General features: G+C 35.9%; 1 protein-coding gene across 7 annotated transcripts; it reads left to right on the forward strand.

Moving 5' to 3' along the window:
* Positions 1–799: 799 nt before the first annotated feature.
* LOC116165350 (double-stranded RNA-binding protein Staufen homolog 2) lies at positions 800–21,538 on the forward strand. 7 transcript variants are annotated; one of them, XM_031479708.1, is made up of 13 exons: positions 801–979; positions 1,081–1,152; positions 1,337–1,428; positions 7,907–8,017; positions 13,497–13,589; positions 13,643–13,830; positions 17,088–17,372; positions 17,422–17,734; positions 17,786–18,225; positions 18,277–18,465; positions 18,541–18,687; positions 20,208–20,572; positions 20,624–21,538. In XM_031479708.1, exons 2-13 carry the CDS (start codon positions 1,100–1,102, stop codon positions 20,697–20,699), a joined length of 2,352 nt encoding a protein of 783 aa, XP_031335568.1. In that variant the 5' UTR covers positions 801–979; positions 1,081–1,099; the 3' UTR covers positions 20,700–21,538. The 7 variants fall into 7 exon arrangements, with proteins under 7 accessions (XP_031335567.1, XP_031335569.1, XP_031335568.1 ...); XM_031479707.1 differs by having other exon boundaries at positions 800–979; positions 17,422–18,225; XM_031479713.1 differs by lacking the exon at positions 7,907–8,017 and having other exon boundaries at positions 802–979.
* The last annotated feature ends 1,072 nt before the right edge of the window (positions 21,539–22,610 follow it).

Raw genomic sequence — 22,610 nt, forward strand, 5'->3', positions numbered from 1 at the left:
TTCATCTCCTCCCACTGGTGTAGGGCTTCTTTTACGTGGCTTTGGTGCAGTCCACAGAAGGCTCCAGCTCCAGCACTTGATGTCTCCTTGTTTGGCCAGTTCATCTGTCTTACATATGTTGTCTGCACTATCCGAATGTCCTGGCACCCGCCATATGTGTGTAATATGGCTGTCATCAGTTGCTATAATTTCTTTAGATTGCAGATGCACTCCCAGACTAGCATTTCCCAAAATTCCCACGGAAACGGGCAGATAGCGGGTAATTATGGCCGCACGAATTGTCGTGGGCAAAAGCTGAAAATGAGATAAAAGAAGTATAATATTCCTCCTGTAAATCCAGCTTGCAAAACTTTTACAATCGACGACAGTTGTACGCCCACTGTTGCGTCCAGAAGTACGATATCTCGATGTCTAAATTTGTTTCCCCGTCCACAATTCTAGCTATTATGAGTGCTGAATTGGGAAATAGGAGAGGTATTTAAGAGGAATCAAATATTCCTTGCGATAAAGTGAGAGTTTTATGCATGGGCATTGATTATGACAGCCTGACAACGTTCTCAACTTCAATAGATGTGGATTGAGGATCATTTTGTAATAGTTTGCTCTGGTGTGGTTGATTTGATCTTTCGTCCTTAAAGGTTTGTTTACTACCTATTATTACCTATCTACCTAATAAATTTAAATATTTACTTTTACCAGGCTCGACAAAAATGAGAATCCATCCCGTATTGAAGCTACGCCACTGGAAGACCGATTCACACTAGAGCAAAGGCGCTCATTTTCTTATAGACAAATAATTACGGTCGAGTTTTATCGGGGCTTTGAATAACATGGCCGCATGTTAGTTACTGATTTTTCTTTACTGTTTGCCAACGTATTTAAGAGATTTAGTAGTGGTGTTTCGCAATTAATTTAAATTAAAAAAAAACTATAACGGTGTTTAATCATAAATTTAAACTAGTGATTCATTGACTAGCAGGTATATTTTGTTATTGCGTTTCTACCGGTTTAGGTTCCAATAATCCCTTATAATTAGTTAAAAACAAGTAAGCGTCGAATGTAATAAATCATTTATTTTAGGTTTAATAAGACGTAAATTATGATGCGTCACCCAGAACACCATCATCCCCCTAATATGCAAAGAAACACAAGGTGAGAGTTAAATTATGACCCAAGTTGCAAAGGCTGAGGATGCAAAAGCTCTTAAAGTAAACACCGCCAATGTAGTAGATTGTCTGGATTAGTGCATTTTTCGCAGTACCTTCCTATCATTATTATTGTTACATAGTATTTGTCGCATAATTGGTAAGATAGCGAGTTATTTATTTATTTACAGAATTGGTCTGCCACAAATGGGTCCACCACCCAATGCACGAACACAGCCTATGCTGATGAGTCTACCGCCGACGGTGCCGGTGCCTCATTCAGGTTAGTATCCTCTTTTGGTTATATACTCTAAAGTTAGCTAATGCATGATCATTCGGACAAGGTATTTACTTATTTAAATACATTATTTCGTGTATCTATCTTGTTTAGAAATAGCACAAAGTGTACATATGGTTGGGTGTTGTACCACTCGGGAAATAATATGAGTTGTCACAGTGATTAAGGGAATCCAATGCTCTAGGGATGTGTTTTTGCTATCGATTTTTGGCAAATATGTAAACAGTTTACAGGAATGACCTAAACAAGCTGTTACAAATTAAGATAGATTCATTGAAATTGGGAATGTCTCTAATAATGATGGTGCATAACAGGGGGTCACTTGTGTTATGTACGGTCAGCACCAAAAGTAATGTCTCTTGCATACCTCAACACTGATAACTGATAAGTCATGTGCTAATGTTGAAGCAAAATTGAACCAAATCACTGGGGAATTTGTGCAGTTGGGGTAGCTGACCGACATTACTTCTGACCCAGATTGCGGCCCTCTTTTGGATAAAAAATGATAATTTGATTCTCCTGGGTTGATAAGAACTTACGATGCCAACGAGTTTGCATTTCCTTTCCAGTGCATTAGCTAACTGTATGTAAATATAAACAAAGGTATCGTTGCTTTCGTTTAATTTATATTAAAATCTTAATGTACCTAGCGTAATTAGTAGTTTTATTATAGAAAATAGGGCCTAAGAACTTTACGGTATATATTTATTTCTCTGGCAGTTGTGTAATTCAATTGTGATCTAGTTCACAATTAATCTACCAATAATATTTCCATTTATATGATCGTTTGCACCAAAATTTGCAAGTTTTTATTTTGTTATTGTATACACCAGGTTTTAAGGTGGCAGGGCCTCACCAAACAAATTCGAACCAGGGACCTTCTATATTAAAGCGGAGCAACTTCCCAATTATGCTTTTTGCCCTACCGATTGACAGATATTGCTTTGTTTCTCTGGGCATGTGTGGAATCATACTGTGGGGTAATTAGAAAATTTGACACATGATCTTGTTTGTCGGAATAAATAATATTTTTTATTATCATTCTACGTAAAACAGGACTGGAGCTAAACATTAACACGTTTTTCCTTACTTTGAGAGGAATAGGTAGATTTGTCAACTGTTTTCCATTGGTCAAAGGAATAAAATAGCTAGGCTTCAATATACCGGGTGGTGCACGGTAAGTACCTACATAGGGATTTAACATCAGAAATTAGTTTTATGCGATATCCTGCCCTCCTGTACATTTTACAGAAAAAATTGTCGAGTTTAAAATTGTTCAGAATTAAAAGGTGCATGTTTTATTAAGCGTTTGGTATACCCGCAAATTTAAAAATAAATTTCAACATTTCTGTTATTAGTAGCAATTCATAAAACAACAAAAGTCATGGCTAGTGCTACTAATAACAGAAATGTTGAAATTTATTTTTAAATTTGCGGGTGCGAGGTTCAGATCTTGGCACCAAAAGTATGTAGTTTTAACAACAAAGCCGTAATCATCAACAATCAACCTACCTACTGATAATTGTTTATTGATGACACAGCTGGGACAAATCTTCCAATAAAGGATTCGAATCACAGATCCGAATCCTCTGTAGTGACTGGATTCACAGAGAGATGCTTCAATCAAATCCATTTCAATCCTGTAAAACGATTTGAATCTTAATCTGTAACTGTAAAAGTAGAAATCTGACCAAACCACCGGTCTCTGTAAAGGATTCGTTAAACGTGTGAAGAATCCGGACTCCGACTGAAAAACAGACGTTCACCATCAATCCTGCTTACAATTAGTTTCATATTCACTGATATTCAACTAGTAGGGCTGGGCGATTACGGGTTTGAATAATCGATAATCGATTATGAAAAATAATCGATTACACTGATTAATCGATTAATCAAATAATCGATTAATCAAATAATCGTTTAATCAAATAATCGATTAATCAAATAATCGATTAATCAAATCATCGATTAATCAAATCATCGATTAATCAAATAATCGATTAATCACCTAATCGTTTAATCAAAAGTCGATTGTCACGTACAAGGAGTGATAAATATCTGTTTGTATGCATTAATACGTTAATTATTTAATAATAAAAATAAAAAATAATTCCATTACTCTTTTCATCAAATCGTTCATTACTAGGCAGATCGATTAATCAATAATCAACAAAGTGTCCCTGGTTCGAATCCGGGTTCGGGCATGGATATTTGCAAATGCATAGTGGGTTGGTTGGTAGAACAGCCTTGGCTGAAACCCTGTCCATTTGAAAATGAAGGTCAAAAATAAAAATAAATAAATAAAAATAAATGATTAGGCAGCTTACTCTCCGATGAGGTGTGCTTTAGTTTTGATGATACAATCTTAATTCATTTTAGCTGCTTAAAGTGACGTTTTAACATCCGCTATAAAATAAAATAATACTTGTGAGCTGTGAGTGCTCCTTTTTGCGTAAACTGATTAATTAATCAAACAATCGATTAATCAAATAATCGATTAATCAAACAATCGATTAATCAAATAACCGATTAATCAAATAATCGATTAATCAAATAATCGATTAATCAAATAATAGATTAATCAAATAATCGATTAATCAAATAATCGATTAATAGATTAATTTAATAGGATAATCAAATCCGATTATCGATTATCGTTTGATTATAATCGATTAATCGATTTTTTTGCCCAACGCTATCAACTAGAAGGGTCAGTGTTGGACTTGATATAATTGGTTTGTAGTAATTACATCCAGGCGGAATAAGTTGTAAAATTGTACAAGCCCGTAAGTTGCGTAGTTCAACCATTACATCCAAGATGTAAGACGAGTGCAAAAATTACTATGTAATTACTTAGCACAATAAATAAAATGAATGAAATGAATGAATGAATGTAATTGGGCGCAAGCCTGTTGAGGGCCCAGAACAAGAGAGGGATAATAAATAAATTAATTAATTATCACGTTGTATTTTCATTAATTTAGTAATTAATTGCCACACAATTACAGGTTGTGATTAATTTTTTTAATACATATATTTGTTCTTCAGTAAACAATAAAGCGGCTTTGCAGTAGGGAATAGACGTTCTAGAAAACATGCATGTGTTCGGAAATCAAAAATTTTCAGTTATTTGTGAAATGTGCGGTTTGGTCCACCTTACACCGAAATAACTGAAACGAATCAGGTACGTTCCAAAAAATTGTATCTGCCACATGGCCATCTTGAAATTCTTCATTTGTATTGAGCTAAAATATCAACTTCATGCGCTCTGGGTCAAACATAAAATACTAAAATCAAAATATTTGCTCCCTTAAGACATACGGGGGAAAATTAAAAAATTTTGAATTCCAGAATGAGGGTAATAGAGATACAGAAAAATGTTTATTACAAAGGTTTCTTTATAATGATTGTAAAATAATCTGCCGTTTTTGGCATCAGTATACAGGGTTAGGTAAAAAGGTTATCGAACCCAACCAAATTTTTTTAAATAGAACTACCATATATTTTATTCTGAAAATATAGCATATTATTAAGTTCTATTTTTAAGAATACACTAAAAAAGTCAATATTGATTCAAAAAGACTCGTGAAAGATTTAAAAATAAATAAAAAATCTGAAAGTATTTTTTTTGGGCGTCGATTTCTGTGATCACTTGCCCATTCTGATGTAAATTTTTTTATATGTTTCTCGCCCGCATTCAAAAATTCCAACTTCCTCAATTCTATTCGTACTTTTTTTTAATTATTTGAACCGTTTGTTTAATTTTTTTAATCTTTTTGAATCTTTAATTTGTCTAATCACTTGAGTCTTTTTGGAATATCAGGTGTGTTGAATTTTTGAAAAGTGAATTTAATATGCTATTTTATACAGGCTGTTCTAATAATAAAAAAATTGGGTTAGGCCCGATAACCTTGTTACCTGATCACGTATACTTATTCTTAAAACAGAAGATACGGGAGAAAATCAAAAAGTTCTCAACTTCAATACAGAAAAATGTTACAAAGTTTTCTTATAATGATCATTGAATCGCGATCCGCTTGAGACAAGTATACGTGTTAACTCGTACATATGCATAAATAGCATTACTTTAGACATCTCAATTCGGGCCAACACTAAAAATAATGTGGAACGATAAAGCGACCAGTTTAACTCGGGTTAAATCTTGACAAAAGTACAAACCCGAATATACTCGGGTTGTAACACTTAAGCGGTTAAATAAAACATCCTGTGTTTCATTTTAAGAAGATAGCTCGATTCTGGATTACAATAGGAGGGTGGACAGGGTCCACACGTACATACGCCTCAAATTCGGGCCCTCTCTGACTAGTCGTCCGACCGCTCAACGTCACCCAAGCCATCACACACCTGAGGTGCACCTAAGGATGCTTGAAGGGGAGGTGGCTCTAATTGTAGCCATGTCCGGCCAGGATACGCCAACGTGGATTGTCTCAGTTGTACTAGAGCAGGACATTCACGAAGTCTGTGTAACATCCTCTACAGACTCTACCGCATGGGTTTCTTTAGTTTGCAGTGCCCAGAAAGTATGCCCATGACTAACCTCAAGTTTTTTCTTGATAGCTCTGTGCAAAAACGCGCCAGGCTACGAGATGGTCCTTTGAAGGCTTCTCTCGCATGGTGACAATTTAACATAATGTTCCACCTAGCCATGTGCTCCGTTTGGGTGTCGTTGCAACTGTAAGTGGAAGAGCCGGCTCTGGACCATAAGAGGCCAGTCTGGCTTTCTGTTATCTTCCGTTCCAGCATGCCCTTTGATCCATGCGAGCTCAATGCATGGTGAGATTCGGAAACCAACCTAGAGGTCATTTTACAGTGACCCCCCCTGCTGTTCTGGAGATTCTGATAGTTTTGTTGTGTTTGCCTAGTGGTTGGGTGATATGGAAGTTCAGTCCTTTGGAGTAAATACCAATGCCTGTTCTTTCCATTGTTTTAGATCCATCAGTGAATATGTCTGATTGGGATGCCTCATCCTCATCACAAAAGATATGATAGTTTCTCCCTAATATCGCTCTTCTAGGATAGGCAAACCGCTTAACCGCCTCGCCTGGAGTACGAGAATGGGCCACCTCAGCACCTCTGCTATTCAACAACCCCTTATTTCTCTGATGCAAGGATGCCAGCGTGGCCTGGTCTCTCACATGAAGATCTAGTGCCAGTGGAGGCAGACACAGAAGGGAGTTGCTCCCATCGCACCCTCTACCTTTTTAGCGCGTTTTTGAAAAAAGTAGCGCTTATATATTCACTTCGGCCGTTCGATTGGTCGGCTGCAAAAGTTTTTTAAGTATAACTCTCAAAGGAATCATCGTAAAATGCTCGGGTTGGCAGCATTAGCTTTGTGTGACAATTCTTTGCATGCAGATTATATTTCAGGACAAAGAGCTTCCTTCATAGTAAAACTAGCATAAAATGGGTTTGCTAATAAAACCTCTAGGTCGACGCATCGAGTACGTTCCAACTTGTTTTTTCTTGTGACAAGAGCTAGCTCCATTTTTGTCGGGTTGATGAACAAGGAATGTTTGCTACACCATTCTTCAGTTACTCTAAAGAGCTGATTGTATCAGTCTGCGTAGTAGAGCCTCAAATTTGCCCGTTATTAGTATGAATATATTGTCCGCTTACCCCAGCGTATAGTAACCACTGTCATTGAGGCGATAGAGGAGGTGTTTACACTAATTATTAATACCCTCCCCCCTCCAACCATCCACTGATCTCGAGAATCAGTTGCGGAGGACAGGTATAGTTTGTAGAAATTCTATGAAGAGTAGGATGTACGCCCCCCCCCCCCAAATCTTCAAAAGTTTTACTTGACGCCGCTAGAGGCAGGCGTATGCAAAATCTGAGACAGTCACATATAAAAATTATGCACATTTTACTTTCAGAAACGGCACCTCAGGAAATAATTCATTGGGAGGGAGATTAAGACAATAAAATTTCAAGGCCATCAGCCACGCGTTCAAGGTATAGGCTACCTATTGCAAAACATTCGAGGGTGGACAATTCCCCTAAAAGTAGTTCAAAACTGTAGCGCTAAAATCATTTGGGTTCATATTCTAAGCAGAATTTTTAATGCCGCATTATAAACAGTTCCAGAGTTTCTATAGCATAATTGTATGAAACTGATTGATTACCTTATCCATTGAATGCTCTTTTATGAGGTGATTTTGTTTATCATTTTAAATAAATAAAGGTTCTTCATTTTTCCTTATACTTATCTAATCTAGTAATTCCATTTATTCATTTACAAACAGAATTCCGCAAAGTACGCTACATGCTGGATAGGGTCAATTAGTGAAACTTTAGTTGGTACAGTTACACGTACTACTAAGATTAGCTGAGGAGTAAGGCAGGTATTTTTTGTTTAAATTCAATTTTTTTATGTGTTTTTTTTACTAAGGGAAGTACAATGTGTTTAATTTTTATTTACTTGAGTATGTATTAATTTCAGACATGAAGACTTTTTTTTTGTTGATGTTATGCCTCTCGCTGTCGTCCAACGTCACCGCCCTTTCAATAACCGAATTAAAGACGATCATGGGCAACCAAGCCTGCATAGAAGGTATTTTATTTTCTTTATGAACAAATAAAATAGTTTATCATTTTTTTTGTCTCAAAATCATACATCCATAAGGTGCGTTAAAACACATTAGGCTAAAATATACAGGGCGTCGATGGTACTTATTCTTAAATCAGCACGGAGGTTATCATAGCACATACTCTTTTCTGGGTCTGAGTCTACACTTAAATGGGACACCCTGTATGTTTTTATGGCGCACTTGTTTATCATTCGGAAGATTTGTTTAAACAATTATTAAGTTATACATCTCAACCATTGAATTTATAACTATCAGAAGCGCGGGTTAAATGGCAGGATATGTGACTGTTTTCAATAGTTTAAATTACAAGACGTAGATGTCTCTACCATCGAGAAAGATGAATAATAAAGTTTTTTACCTTTGTTAATTATTATACAGGAATCTGTAATGAACCCACTATCTCGATTTGTAATTGTTGTATACAGAATTCTAGATACCCAAGAAACGTACTTATAAGGCATTTATGTGGCACACAGGATGTTGAATGACGTAAGATAAACATTCTTCCTTTCATGAATCGTGACCTACTTAACATTCCTTAAGGAAGATTGAATTACATTTGAACAGGAAAGCAAAAAATACGCAGGCATCCTTGATCACTGTAACAGAAATTAAATGTACCTACCTATCTATTCTTAATTTTTGTGTGTGTCGGTTAAACCGTTGCCACCGGTTAAACTACCTAGGACAGGGGTCGGCAACCTATTGAAACGGAAGAGCTAAAAATTACAATTTACAAAATTTCCCAATTCTTAAAGAGCCACAAATAATTTTTGATTCAATATTATAGTTTTTGGCTATATACAGGGTCCTGCAACAGTCCGTCGGTTTTTCCTACATAGCTGATAGATACCTGGTAAAAATATTGGTGGTTGCGGATCTACAGAAATTATTTTTGAATGTACAGGGTGTTCCATTTTTACGATGTCAATTAATAACTGATCTTTTTAAATAGAACATCCTGAATATTTGGTTGTTTCAATGCCGTTTGTTCAAAGTGCTATAACTATTCTTTTTCAAATGGAACTACCACTATTTTATTTCGCTATTCGCTTTTGTCTTCTCTTAAATGTTTATAAGGGGTGCCCTGTGCTTAAACTCCGCAGTGTTTAGGTTATTCAATATTTTTCACAAAAGTACTTACTCATTAATTAATTACGTGTTTATACATCGGAGTAGGCTGGCTATAATAAAAAAAACAAAAGAATACCAGAAAGTAAACAAGTGTCAAAAATTAGATAATTATTTGCTGCAAGTATACTTTTGATACAAAATAAGATTAATTAAAAAGGCGAATTTCGAACAAATGAACTAATTTCTTTAGATAAATACGGAGAGCCGCAACTTTATAGGTATCAAAAGAGCCGCAGGTTGCCGACCCCTGATCTAGGATCACACGTCACACCTGGCAATTTTGATACAAAATAAAAAGGTCGTTAACCTCTTTTCTTTTAAATTCTGACGTTTGAAATTTGTTCTCAATGGTTAATCGATAACTTATCGATAATTATCGATTAATAGATAGTCAATCGATAAATTTTAAAAAAAATGGTCGACCGGTCAACAAAAAAAGAATTTTTTGCGCATGGGATTTACACAATATATATTCTGACTATAATAAGCAAAAATAAATAAAAAGTGCGATTAAGACATCGAAAATATTTGCTTTTACAAAAGTTACAGCGATTTGATTGAAAGCTTTCAGGGGCGAAAATTAAAGCTGGAATCTTTGTTTTCCCTAAAAAAAAAAAGAAAAATGGAGGGTGATATTTTTCCGCGGTTACTTAGCAAAGAGGAAAAAAAAATCCTGGAACAGTTTTAAGGCAATATTCCATGGTTTCCCGTTCAGTGTTTCCTGGGAAACCATAGAGCTGAAAATTATGACGAGCTGACAGGATTTGGTTTTGTATCATGGGGTATAGAATGTCTCTAAAGAATAAAGATGCACAGGTTACATTCTCATTTAGATCAATTTAAGGATAATATGGGAGCTTATTCGGAATAAGGACAACACTTTCTCGAGACAATGGAACTTAGGCACCTTCCCAAGGCCAGGAAGTTGGAAGCATGATGGAAGATCAGATTCAGTTGAACATGACAAAAACAGCAAAACTGTTCCATTTTTAAACATTTAGACTCTAAGATAAACAAATTATAAATGTAGAAACGTTACCATTTAATAAATCATGCCTATGCAAGTAGGATTCTATACGTATTTTTATTTTTTGGTTTTTTGCATTTTTTTCACACAAAAACAAATACATAACCATTTTTTGTTCTAATCCTTATTTGTGGCTATAGAAGCAATAAAAATAAGGTATATATGTCCCATGCGCAAAAATGCTGTAGACCCGTGTAATTTATCGAAAATGTTAAAGGATTGGTCGATAAACCTATAATTACCGATAATCTATCGATTAATCTCACAACTACACTATTAAGATAAATAATTATCAAGAGAATTTTTAACGACATACACTTTTCAATGTTTAGGTATACCAGTTTACTTCCAACAAAAGCGATGTAAGAGCATTGTTGAGTTGCCATATGATCACAATTCACAACCTACTGCTGTACTCATTTTTGAGGATTATCGTCCACTTGATCACCTTTGATTTCAGAAAACTTGAGCATCAAAAGATCCTGTTTTATTTAAATTATCTCTCGCAATATCAATACCAAAAAAACAAAAATGTTAGCGAGTGTACGCATGGATGATGTAATATATCGATTGAGAATATATATCGATGAGATTTATGAAAAAGTATCGATAGTTTTCTCTTGATAATTTCCGCTACTTATTTATTAATCGATAAATATCAGAGATAGACAATTTTCGTGGCAATAATAATCGATTATTATCAGCAGCTAACAATCATTATTAATTATTTTCAAAAGTTATCGATAATTATAAAAAGTTATCGATAATTATCAAACGTTATCGCTCATTATCGAAAATTAGCGTTACGATTTATTTATATAAGTGTTTAAAGTTATCGATAATTATCGATAGTTATCAATTAACGATTAATCGATAATTATCAGACTGAACAGACATCGATAAATCGATAACAATTTCATTTATCGCTCAGCTGTAGTAGGTATACGAATTCACGTAAACTGGGACCGATTTATTTGTGCACAATGCTGCATGGTTATAAAAAAAGCTGATTCGCGAAATTTAGTTATCAAATGTGAATGTGGAAATGATGTAGCTGCCTGCTTGCAACGGACAATATTTTGCCTTCAAATTTTTTTTGATCGTTTTTTAATAACAAAATCTCCCGCTTTCAGTAAAAATGTGGAACCTGCTTATTTTACTGCCTGTCAATAGAATGTATGAAATTGCATTCCTTCAAGGACGATTAAAAAGGAAAATATTCGAATGGTCAAAATAAATGGTTTGTAATGCTACCATCTAATGTCAATGTAACGCTCCACTTTCGATCGCCCACGGACTTTCAAACAATCGAACTGCCCCTAGCGGCGGCCAGTTGGCACATGATCACAAACTGTTATATGGGATCCGCGCTTCTGATAGTTATAAATTCAATGATCTCAACAAATTGTGAAAAGTGGATTGATGGTTACACAAATTTTTCTTCATTTCACCTAAGTTCTCTTTAACTGCTTTCACTCTTGTTCACAGCCTAATTTGTGTTGTCGTTGTCCCAAATGTGGAGCCTGCAGATTTTGACCATTGGTAATATTAATAAACCCCAGTAAGCAACCAGTTTACCCTCCCTCAACGTTAATCGAATTCACAGATTTATTTAGTCTGTCTTATTTTCTTGCACTATTCCTATTCGTTGTTTTACGGAATTTTATATACTTGACATGAACGCCCTGTATATTATTAAATCGTTTTTGAGTAAATTTTTCTTTTTGAATTAGAAAATCGGATATATATATTTGTGATTCTATGCTTGCTATCTGTATAACCATTTCATTTTCTATCCTTGCAGCCCAACTATGATTATTTTGATGTTATTCTTGATTGTGCATAGCGCGCATGTGTTCGGGTCTTAACAACATGACTTGCTATGGTTTAAGTTCAGATCTAAAGATAGCGTCGCGTGATCATGGCGACGTACATGGGGCCAGGCTCATAATCTGCCAATCGCACATTCTGTCACCTTTTCGCTGAAATACGTCTTAAGATATTATATGGGCGGAGGTAACTGATAGTTATTTTAAAAGATTATCGGGCATGACTGCTTCACTGCTCTGCAACTGTGCATTCATTTTACTCTCTACTCTCCCCATGTTTTATGATGGGAATTTTTTTTGCAACTAGTTCCCACAGTTCCCTCAAGATCTAGGTGTTTTTTAGAATCTTGGCGTGTATGGAGCTTTCGACCAACCAACTCGGTCTAGCACAGGGATGGGGAAATAAAATTAAAAGAGGGCCACATAAAATAATGACTCCATTTAAGCGGGCCAAAGAGAATTTATCAGATCAGAAGTAACAAAAAATCAGCTTGATAAAAATTATTGTTTCGATGCTCTGTGTGACAACTGAAATTATAGCGTCGAAATTTGGTTCCAAATTAGTGGAAAAAATTCGGAAAACGATGTTCCTCAGTCGTCCTGTTCATAAATTTGTTTTTACGAATAAAGATAACTGGTATTAACCGCGGGCCGGATCGAACCGTGTCATGGGCCGCTATTTCCCCATCCCTACAAGATATACTACCTGGTTTTAGCCTGGTGAGTTTGGGTCTCTCTTGGCTGAAAACCCACCAACTTAATATAAAGCGAATAACCTTGTAGCAAACTTGTTGCCTTTTTTTTATTTATTTTATAGTGGGCAGAGTGTTAGGTAATTAATATAGCTATTCAGCCCACTATACAATCGCAAACAGCCGTGCCTTATCCGGGATTCGAACCCAGGATGCTTGTAGCCAAAGTTAGAGCTACTAATGTAAACACATCTGCCACATAGGTCGGCGATCTTAATTTTTAGGTTATTTTCTCGTCTTAGAAGTTGACCGAAGGTGACGGGCTCTCGGTCATTTGGAGATGTCTTATAATACGACTATAGTCTTCTTTTTTTTTCTTTATCTTGAAATGCACTGTTTGGTAGTTATTGAGACTCAAAATGGATTACAGATATAATTGATACTCTTTTTATGGATTGATTAAACACAGCGCTCACACGTACATCAATGAATAAGGTTTAGGGGGTAAAAATTATAATGATTGTTATCTATGTCCTATTCTGTTGATGCAAACACAATGTAAAAGCTCCTTGTATTTAATTGAGTATCGCCAAATCTGACTAGAAAAACGGCCCTCTCTCCTTTTTGTATTATATATTTGCAATAAAGTTCTTGGGCCGCAACAAGTTATTGTACTATATGCAATCTTCTATACTTTTTATATTTTATATTTCTTGTTGTTGACATTACCTTATCTTAATTTATTTTTATATTTAAACAGGCGTACTGGTTACAATGCCGCAAGGCACTACGCTGATCACATCCACTGCGATTCCACATCAGCCGCAACCAAAGTCGAATATGGCCCAGCTTGGTAAATTCGTTAATCAGTGGCGATCAGCATTGCGTTATCCTAATATTTTTTAGTACACTACGATACAGAAATTACCGAAAATTCTCCCGATCAAATTACCACCACAGGAAACACTAATACTTCGTCTACTATGCCCACCAATAACTTGGCAAACAATAAAGAAAAGACTCCGATGTGTTTAATTAATGAACTTGCTCGATATAACAAAATTCAACATCAATACAGACTGACTAGTGAGCAAGTAAGTACTATCCGTGCACCCATAGCAACGATATAGCTCATTTGCATTTTATTCATAAGGACTGCTCCAAATTATACTTTTGGAGCAAGTTTGGGCAAAACATTGGTTCAAAGAATGTACTGCTTGAATTGGTAAAACATTTTTATATAATAGCTTTGGAATGTGGGGGGAAGGGAAGGTGACGATTTTGGTCGTTTTTATGGTTTATTCATATAGACAACAATTTAAGGAAATTTCTTAATCACGCCGATGTCCATGGGTTACGTTCGCCCAGTACTGGCAGTTCTCAGAGTGTAGTTTAATTTGGTCATAATTAGAGCACATGTCCACTGTAAAAGGCATTTCCTCTGTATGAGAAACGCCAGACCATGTTAGGGGACATTACTTCACTGTTTTGCCTGGTAGGAAACCTAACTTTTAAAAATTTGTCAACAGAGCTTTGGTCAGGTATTAAATTTTACGTGGGAAATTGAACAAAATTGAATGGATCTTGCAGATCTTCAGCTTCAACATCTTCCTCGCGAAGTCAACCACTATAAATCAATCTGGTGAGACAAGAAAGACATCTCATAACTTTTTTGTGACGGTATGCAAACAATCTCTACAGAGCGTGGGAACATTTTGTCACGTTACTAACTCGGACAAGACCTTCAGATCAACGCATTGCCACCTCAACCTTAAGGTCCGTTCAGATATGCGGGAACCGCGCGATTGCAAAATCAAGCTGTAGGACGTGTCTTCACTCAAACTTTGTTTTTTTGTTGTGTCGAGGCGCGATGGAGCGTTCACTGAAATAGCGATACGCGATGAAGTTCTGCAACGGAAACTCAAGCGGCCTTTAAGGAGGAATGCATTCGGAAATCCAAAAGTTAGAACTCTGAGTGGCACATAATCTTCCCCCAAATCCAAAAAAAGCGCGCATGACCAAGTCTCGCATAAAAAATGTAGATTGTGATTTTTGACGTCCGAGGAATCGTCCATTTTGAGTTTGTATCTCAAGGACAAACTGTCAACGTAGACTGACTTGGATGTGTGTGAATAGTGCCGACCGCGCTTCATGTCTTCAAGCTCCGCCATGGCGACACAGCATAAATTCAATTCACAATCATGGAACTTTTAATTAATGCAGGAGCGATGTACCGCCATCTTTCTCAACTTGAACCATACCCCCTTGTTCAATAATTTTTGTAAAAACCTACTCATCCCCAAAAAGTGAACTTTTTCGTATAATACTGTTTTACGAAATAGTTGACCAATACGGTTGATAAGCTTTAGAAAATTAGTCTAAAAATCGGCGATCAGACCGAATAGTTTATGTAGTTTTGAAAGTTGGTAGTTATTTTTTGAGGTGTAAAGATCAACATACTAGAAGTCCCTGAGCGCGAGCCGGGGGAGGGGGTTTCTTTGTTCAATTTTGTGCTTGTATCTCGAAAACTATGTATTAATAATATCTTTATTACCCTTTCATTACTCGTACATTAATTATTAACGAGCTCCTAGAGAGTTTATAATTTTGCAGTGTCTGTCCGTTCGTTAGCACGATATCACGATAACGAATGGACCGATTACGATAAAATTTAGTAGATGGATTCTTTATCAAATTTGTAGATCGGAGTTTGTGAATTGGCAATGTAGCCCAAAAAATAAGGAAGGCCCTTTTGACATCTCTGTGAGTTATGAACCGATGCATGAAATTCAATATGCGCATAGCTTTAGCCATATCAAACGCAATTCCAAAAATTGAGCCTAATCGATCAACATTCACAGTGCCCTTTTCGCATCTCGACCATTTATAAACCGAATTACAAACTTTTTTATTTATGAAGGTATTTAAATGAAATTTGATACATAACCACTTGGAATAAAAGCAAATTTAACGCCAGTTTCAAAATTTGGTTTTGCGCATGCGCAATGCCAACTCTTATTTATGGAGGCATTTAAATAAAATTTGATATATAGCCACTTGGAATAAAAGCAAATTTAACGCCAGGTTCAAAATTTCGTTTTGCGCACGCGCAGTGCCAACTTTCTTATTTATGGAGGCATTCAAATGAAATTTGATACATAGCCAATTGCAATAAAAGCAAATGTAGCGCCATTTTCCAAATTTGGTTTTGTGTAGGATGTGCAGTGCCAACTTTCTTATTTATGGAAGCAATTAAATGAAATTTCATACATATACACTTTAATAAATAAAAGCAAAACTAACACCAGGTTCAAAATTGGATTTGCAAATGCGATAGCCATACCCAGGAGCTCGTTTTCTATATTTGTTTAGTTTATTTATATTAAATTTTCACAAATTATGTGTACATTTTTACTGTAAGATCAATACTTTGAGAGATACAAGGGCTCGAATACCTGAGAAGACTAAAAAAAATCCCTTGCACCACATAGTAACTGATGCAGCTCATGGCACTCTGATCGTATGTCCTTTTCTCCCGTCACCCGTGTTGCTGAACAGTGTGCAAAATAAATTAAGTAAAATAATATCATGTAATAATAATTAGTATTAATTGTTAGCAATATTGTACATAAATAGTTAATTAAAATTTGTTAAAAAATCTTATTCGGTTAAAAACTTAAGGTCTCATTCTTTACGCTATCAATAAGAGAAAAAGAAGCAAAAATTAGCAACCATTAGGTGCTAATCTACCTTCAGCACATTATTGTATATGAATGCAATTGGTTGTGAAAATTTCGTCATAAGTTTCTATATAAATAAAAATTGTCTGTTTGTATATATGTCCCTTATGTCTTCCTACACCATTCATCGGATTGCGATGAAAATTTGGGGAACGGTGAGAGGTATACTGGTGACGGTTTCTAATGTAGTACACGTGGTCGAGGTGAGGCGGCGCAGTCGCACCGAACATATGTCCCATGCGGAAGCGGGTTCGCCGCGCCGGGTCTGATAAAAACTGTATTTGTTTAAATAAGATTATTAGAAATCATAAAATATATATAATTTATAATAATCAATTTATTAAGTAATAATTATACTTACAGTAATTAACACTGACTTTTTAAGAGCAACAATTTTTTGTAATTTTTATCTGCCATATTGGATCCGCCGTTTTGTTTGTTGAAAATCTAACATCAGATCGTTAATCAGCGCACCCAAATCTGATACATACAGCTTTTTAGAAAAATCGCTCATTACCTTCATATTTTGTCCAGCTTTTTGGGATTTGGTACCCAATAGTTATCCTATAAGCAATTAAGTAAAGAGCAAGTTTTTTTTTGTTGGTTTGCAGGGTCCTGCTCACAAGAAGCTGTTCACTGTTACTCTCAAATTGGGCAATGAAGAATATGAGGCAGAAGGTGCAAGTATTAAAAAGGCCCAACATTCTGCGGCTGCTATGGCCCTACAACAAACCGAGTTTAAACACCCTCCACCGAAAACTAACCGTAACAGTCGAGGTAGTTTAAGAAACGGATCAGGTATGGTAACTCCTACAGTCGAACTGAACGCATTAGCGATGAAACGTGGTGAACGAACCGTATATGTATTAGAAAATGGCGCTCCCGCTCCGGCGCAGGTATTTTGAGCGTATTAAATTCTTTCCTGGCTTACACCTTCCACTGTAGGGTTACATACCGCAAGCTTCATATTATCCCCGGCACGTTTACAACCCCGGACAGCCGAGATACGCGTATGATCCCAGAAGAAACGCTTCTGCGAGAAACTACCACACGCACTATGAGAATCGCTACTACAGTCAGTATCGCTACCAACATCCTCCCGGAGAGCCATTTTCAATTCGTTTGCGTGTGGGCGAACGTGAGTATCCAGGCATGGGATACACCGTGCAAGCAGCCCGCCACGATGCAGCTGCCAAAGCCATCGAAGACATTAAACAGAAAGAAGTTGACGATTCCCAACAATGTCCGGCGAATAATGGTAACACGTATATATATATGCCTCACAGTTTTATGAATCCCATGTTATTAGTTTTGTCTCAGAATGACGTCTGTAACGAACTTAATAGTGAGCTTAAGTCGCCTATTTCTTTGGTACACGAAATAGCTCTTAAACGAAGTCTCAATGTGATCTTTGAGGTGTTGAGTGAAAAAGGACCTCCCCATATGAAAGTTTTCGTAACTCAGTGCCGTGTAGGAGATTTCATGACCGAAGGAGAAGGTAATGGCAAGAAAATATCGAAGAAAAAAGCCGCAGAGAAAATGTTGGAAGAACTGAGTAAACTGGGGCCACTACCAAATACTAATAGCCAAATCGCTTTAAAACGTAAACGTGTAGTTAATAAGAAAAAACAGAGAAACCTAATTAAGGTTAACACGGACCGTGCGACAGATTATACCGAGGAAATTAATCCTATCTCGCGTTTAATTCAAATACAACAGGCTAATAAAGAAAAAGAACCCGTTTATAATGTAAGTGTAGCAGACGTGCATGTATGTTCGCATTGAATGAAGTTTTTGTAGGTAATTGATGAACGTGGGGCACCAAGGCGAAGAGAATTTGTTATCGAGGCATCTGTTAATGGTCACGTTTCAACCGGCATTGGACCAAATAAGAAGGTGGCAAAGAGGAATGCTGCGGAGGCTTTATTACAATTATTAGGATATACAAACACTTCACCAGCTCAATCTGTTCCAAAACCCGCACTTAAAGTTTGTATTTAATTTAATCGTCACTAGCTTTGCAATATTTGCTGATTGTATAAGGCGTAACAGATTGAATTTTAGGTAGAGAAGGAGGTGGAAACAATTGAAAAGACTAGAAAAGTAACTTTTATGGAAGAGAAGCAGGAAAATCACATTGGAGGTAGTGGGGGACGCCAGCTTGTTCCTGGATTGCTTTTAGTAAATGATCACACCGTGGCGTTCCAACAGGTGGGTATTCTGCTTATTACACTACAGAGCAAAAAAAATTTGTTGAGTATAATTCAATTTCATTGCATACATAATAAAAATATAAAAGATATCAGTTTCAGGGGATGATTTTATTGGGGTTTAAATCCACCTGCGTAAGCTAGATGAATTGGGGTGTAGCAGTCATTCTTTTGTAAGTTTGCGACTACCAGTTTCATAAACTATATGTGAATGTTACTTAATTAATTTATATATATAGGGGGTCCCATTTATTTTCAGACAGTCGATTATTGCAGAAGCGGGGATATCAAAAATTGATTTATATAAATTATTATTCATATGGAAGGGCCCATTTAATTATACGAAACTGTCCCTTAAGAGTCAAGTGTAGGGCAACTTAATTTTTTCAAATAGAAACCTATACTTTTTATTGAATATTCTTATTCTACATAGTGGAATAATAAACTTCTGTGGGAAACACTTTTGACGCTTTTTCAAAGGTGCGATTTTTTGTTTGAGCTAGGAAGCTGCTCTGTCAAGAATTTGGCACATTTTCTTATAAACGCTGGTCTATCTCAGTTGTAATCATGGTGTATAATAAAGATAAAGGTGGTTGCACCGCTGCTTGAGTCAATGCGGTTGTAGTGAGCCTTGAAACTCACGGAATTGGAGTGAGAGGTAGTGAAGAGAGATGCAGTAAACGTCAGCGCGGCGGGTACTTCAGAATACGTTAAATACCCCCTTCATTGATCTTTTATCTTTTTTATCGTGTTACTTTAATAAGTACTAGAATTTGTTGTTTCTTGTAATTCGCATAAAAGTGGTATTTTTGCAAAAGCTGTTCATTTTTTTATGTAGTAATGTGAATTAAACAATTTTATGAAGGACAACAACATAAGATACGGAAGCTGACAGCTTTAAAACTGCAAGCGAATTAATGTAGTTCTTAATATACAAGTTCATTTTCAATTACGGCAAATGCTATTTATTTATGCTATTTATAGAGTAGGTATACTGTTTTAAGTATTTATTGTAGGAAATAATGATTTATTTATTTATTTGCTGTAGGTCACGTGCCAGAATTTGGTTACATTTGTAAATAATGCTAAAAAATTAACAATTTGCCCAATACTTATTTATCGAGTAGTGTCCGTGTAAGGATAATTACGAATTGTTGCTGATTTAGCATTATTATATGTCAGAATAAAAGTCATTATGGTGCAATAAACCTGTATATTTTTTACGTATGTCCATTATTTCAACGAAATACACGCCATAAACGTCGCCACGGCGTGGACGTATACTCTGTCAGAATTTATCTTCAGTGCTGCTCGGATCGCGCGCACCTGTCTTTATTATACACCATGGTTGTATTATATAACTAATGGTTCAATTTACTGACAGTTGTATGTACAAAATAAAATTGATAACCCTTGGATTCCTCAACAATTTTTTGTGTTACTTGTCCCAGTTGACAATTTCAAAACTAATGTTCACTAATCTGAGCTGAGGAAGCAGAAAATAATACAGTATGTTTTTAGAGCAAAACCAAAACTTCGGAAGCTACAACATCGGGCACGAATTCGGGAGATGCGGGTAAAGGTGGCGGATCAGGGCAAACTCCGAAAAAGTCGCCGACCGTAACGCAGAGCGTACGAGCGAAAGATCAGTTGATATATTTGGCGCAGCTGCTCGGTGTGCAGGTGCAGTTTTCCGATTTTCCTAAGGCTAATCATGAGATGTACCTGACGTTGGTTTCCTTAAGTACAAATCCGCCTCAAGTTTGTCATGGGGAGGGGCCCAGTACAGACTTGTCGCACGAAAAGGCTGCTCTGGAAGCACTTAGTGTGCTTTCAGAATTAGGGTTAGACAATGTTACACCTACGAAAGACGCTAGTGCAGAAAAGTATTTTCCTAACATTATCGGTGGGGGAAGATGATAACTTTTTTGTTGTAGTGTACATGGAAACAAACCACAAGTGCAGATACCAAAGGGCGGTATTAATCAAAACGGAATAAAGAAGCAATCATAAAAAATTACTTGGAACTCTTTTACATCTGTAGCAATGAAATAATGCGCCAGTCGTGTAATCTCATCGTTGCGGATCAATTTGTAACATGGGTTCCATGCGGCCATGTCCGACTTTTAATGTTTTTTATGATTTCATTACATATAATATTATATGCCATGATTTCATGTGCACTGGCTATATAACAGTGCTATCCCCATTGCGTTTTACAGGGCAGAAAGCACAATAGGGAAAATACAGTAGTACAGAATTGATTTGCGAATACGGCAACTCTTTTTTATGAAATTGGCCCATTTGTTAAATTGATTACTTCGTAAAATTTATATTGTCGCTGTTGCCTTCAGTTGCTCTCGAGAATATAATGTTACTTGATATTAGATGTTCTCTTGTGCTATGCAATTCTGACTGCTGACACGTTGAAGTTTGTCGATTTCAGTATTTTGAGTTAAACAGTCTCGATTAGACTTTTTCTTTTTTTTTGTTCCGTTCAGTATTTTAGTAAACATTCTAACTTGGTACCTACTTTCTGTGCAACGTAATATTTATTTTCATTGAGGGTTTAGTTGTTCTAGTAGGTGGCATTTGGATAGTGTGTATGTGCTCTTAATACGTTTCTCTTGTATTCACTGAAATCAATAAACATACTTCTTAGTTTTTTTAATATATAAAAGGTACACTGTAACATAGCTTGAAAAAAAACTAAATACATGTGTTTGACTGATGGTATGTTATATTCATATATATATGAAATCATCTGTTGCCCTTCTATGTTTATGTTCTACTATTGTTTATTTTCGTTTTAAAAAACTTCATAACTAATAAAACCAGTATTTTATGAAAAATATTTAACTGTGTCTTATTGATGGTATATCTTACATTGTGCTGTGTACTGCTTTTTTTTTAACCAACTCTTGACATTATTAAAACTGGTTGTCATGCATTTCACTAACTGCATTTCTAGTAAATAATTTAATTTAAAAAATAATTTTAGCCCAAGTGTTGCATACCATGAATCCTTAAAGGCATTATTCTTTAGAAGAAAGAAGTATTCAAATCCTACAAATATGTTCTTAATAAATTGAGGTCGAGGAAGCAACATTTGAAAGCAGCATTCCAATTGTCATTCTTAAACCATCCACTCATAACATGCTCCACAAGTTTTTGGTTTCAGATTCAGCCCAGTTGCACTTCGAGAATGTATGGTTTTTAATAATAATAATAGCCTTTATTCCCCCATAGGTCTCATGTCAAAATTTGAAAGTAAAAGACATTCCGTGACAAATGTTTTCTACTAATCATGATAACGTGGGCATAGATTGAATGTTTAATACAAATTACAAAGCGTCTGCAATTCGCTTAATGAAACACAGGTGATAGGTAATGTCAAATTGGTCTCGAATCTGGAGAGGGAAAAATAATTTTCACAGTTGGTAGGGGTAGTGAAGGATTGCCAGGTGAGGCAAGTGAACCTTAATTCGAAAACTTCAGCCTTTTTTTACACTTGCAATATTAAACTGATTTTTAATAGTTTCAAAAATTGTTTAAAATCTGTTATTGGATCAGTTGGGAAAAATGTTTGTAGTGGTGTAGTCAAGTGTTTGTCCATTCACCTAGGTTAAAAAATAAAGTTTAATTTTGGGTATGCTATTGAAATTTGAAAGACCGAAAGTAATTGGAGAATACCAATGACTGTTTTTTTTGCAGCAGAACTACTGAAAAAAATTACAGTGGCATTCGAAGTATTCAAAAACCCTTTTTAGCGCATTTCCAAAAAAATTTTAAAAATTCGCTATTGCTTAAAATTTCAAACATGTCAATAAATTGACATTGCACAGTCTGCGCATGCGCACATCTGTTTTTACTATGTGCAATACGTTTGCCTTTACTAGAAGTATTTGTGGTTCAGGTGCCAGA

This window comes from Photinus pyralis, unplaced genomic scaffold, assembly GCF_008802855.1.
Source record: "Photinus pyralis isolate 1611_PpyrPB1 unplaced genomic scaffold, Ppyr1.3 Ppyr1.4_LG3a, whole genome shotgun sequence".
Taxonomy (NCBI): Eukaryota; Metazoa; Arthropoda; class Insecta; order Coleoptera; family Lampyridae; genus Photinus; species Photinus pyralis.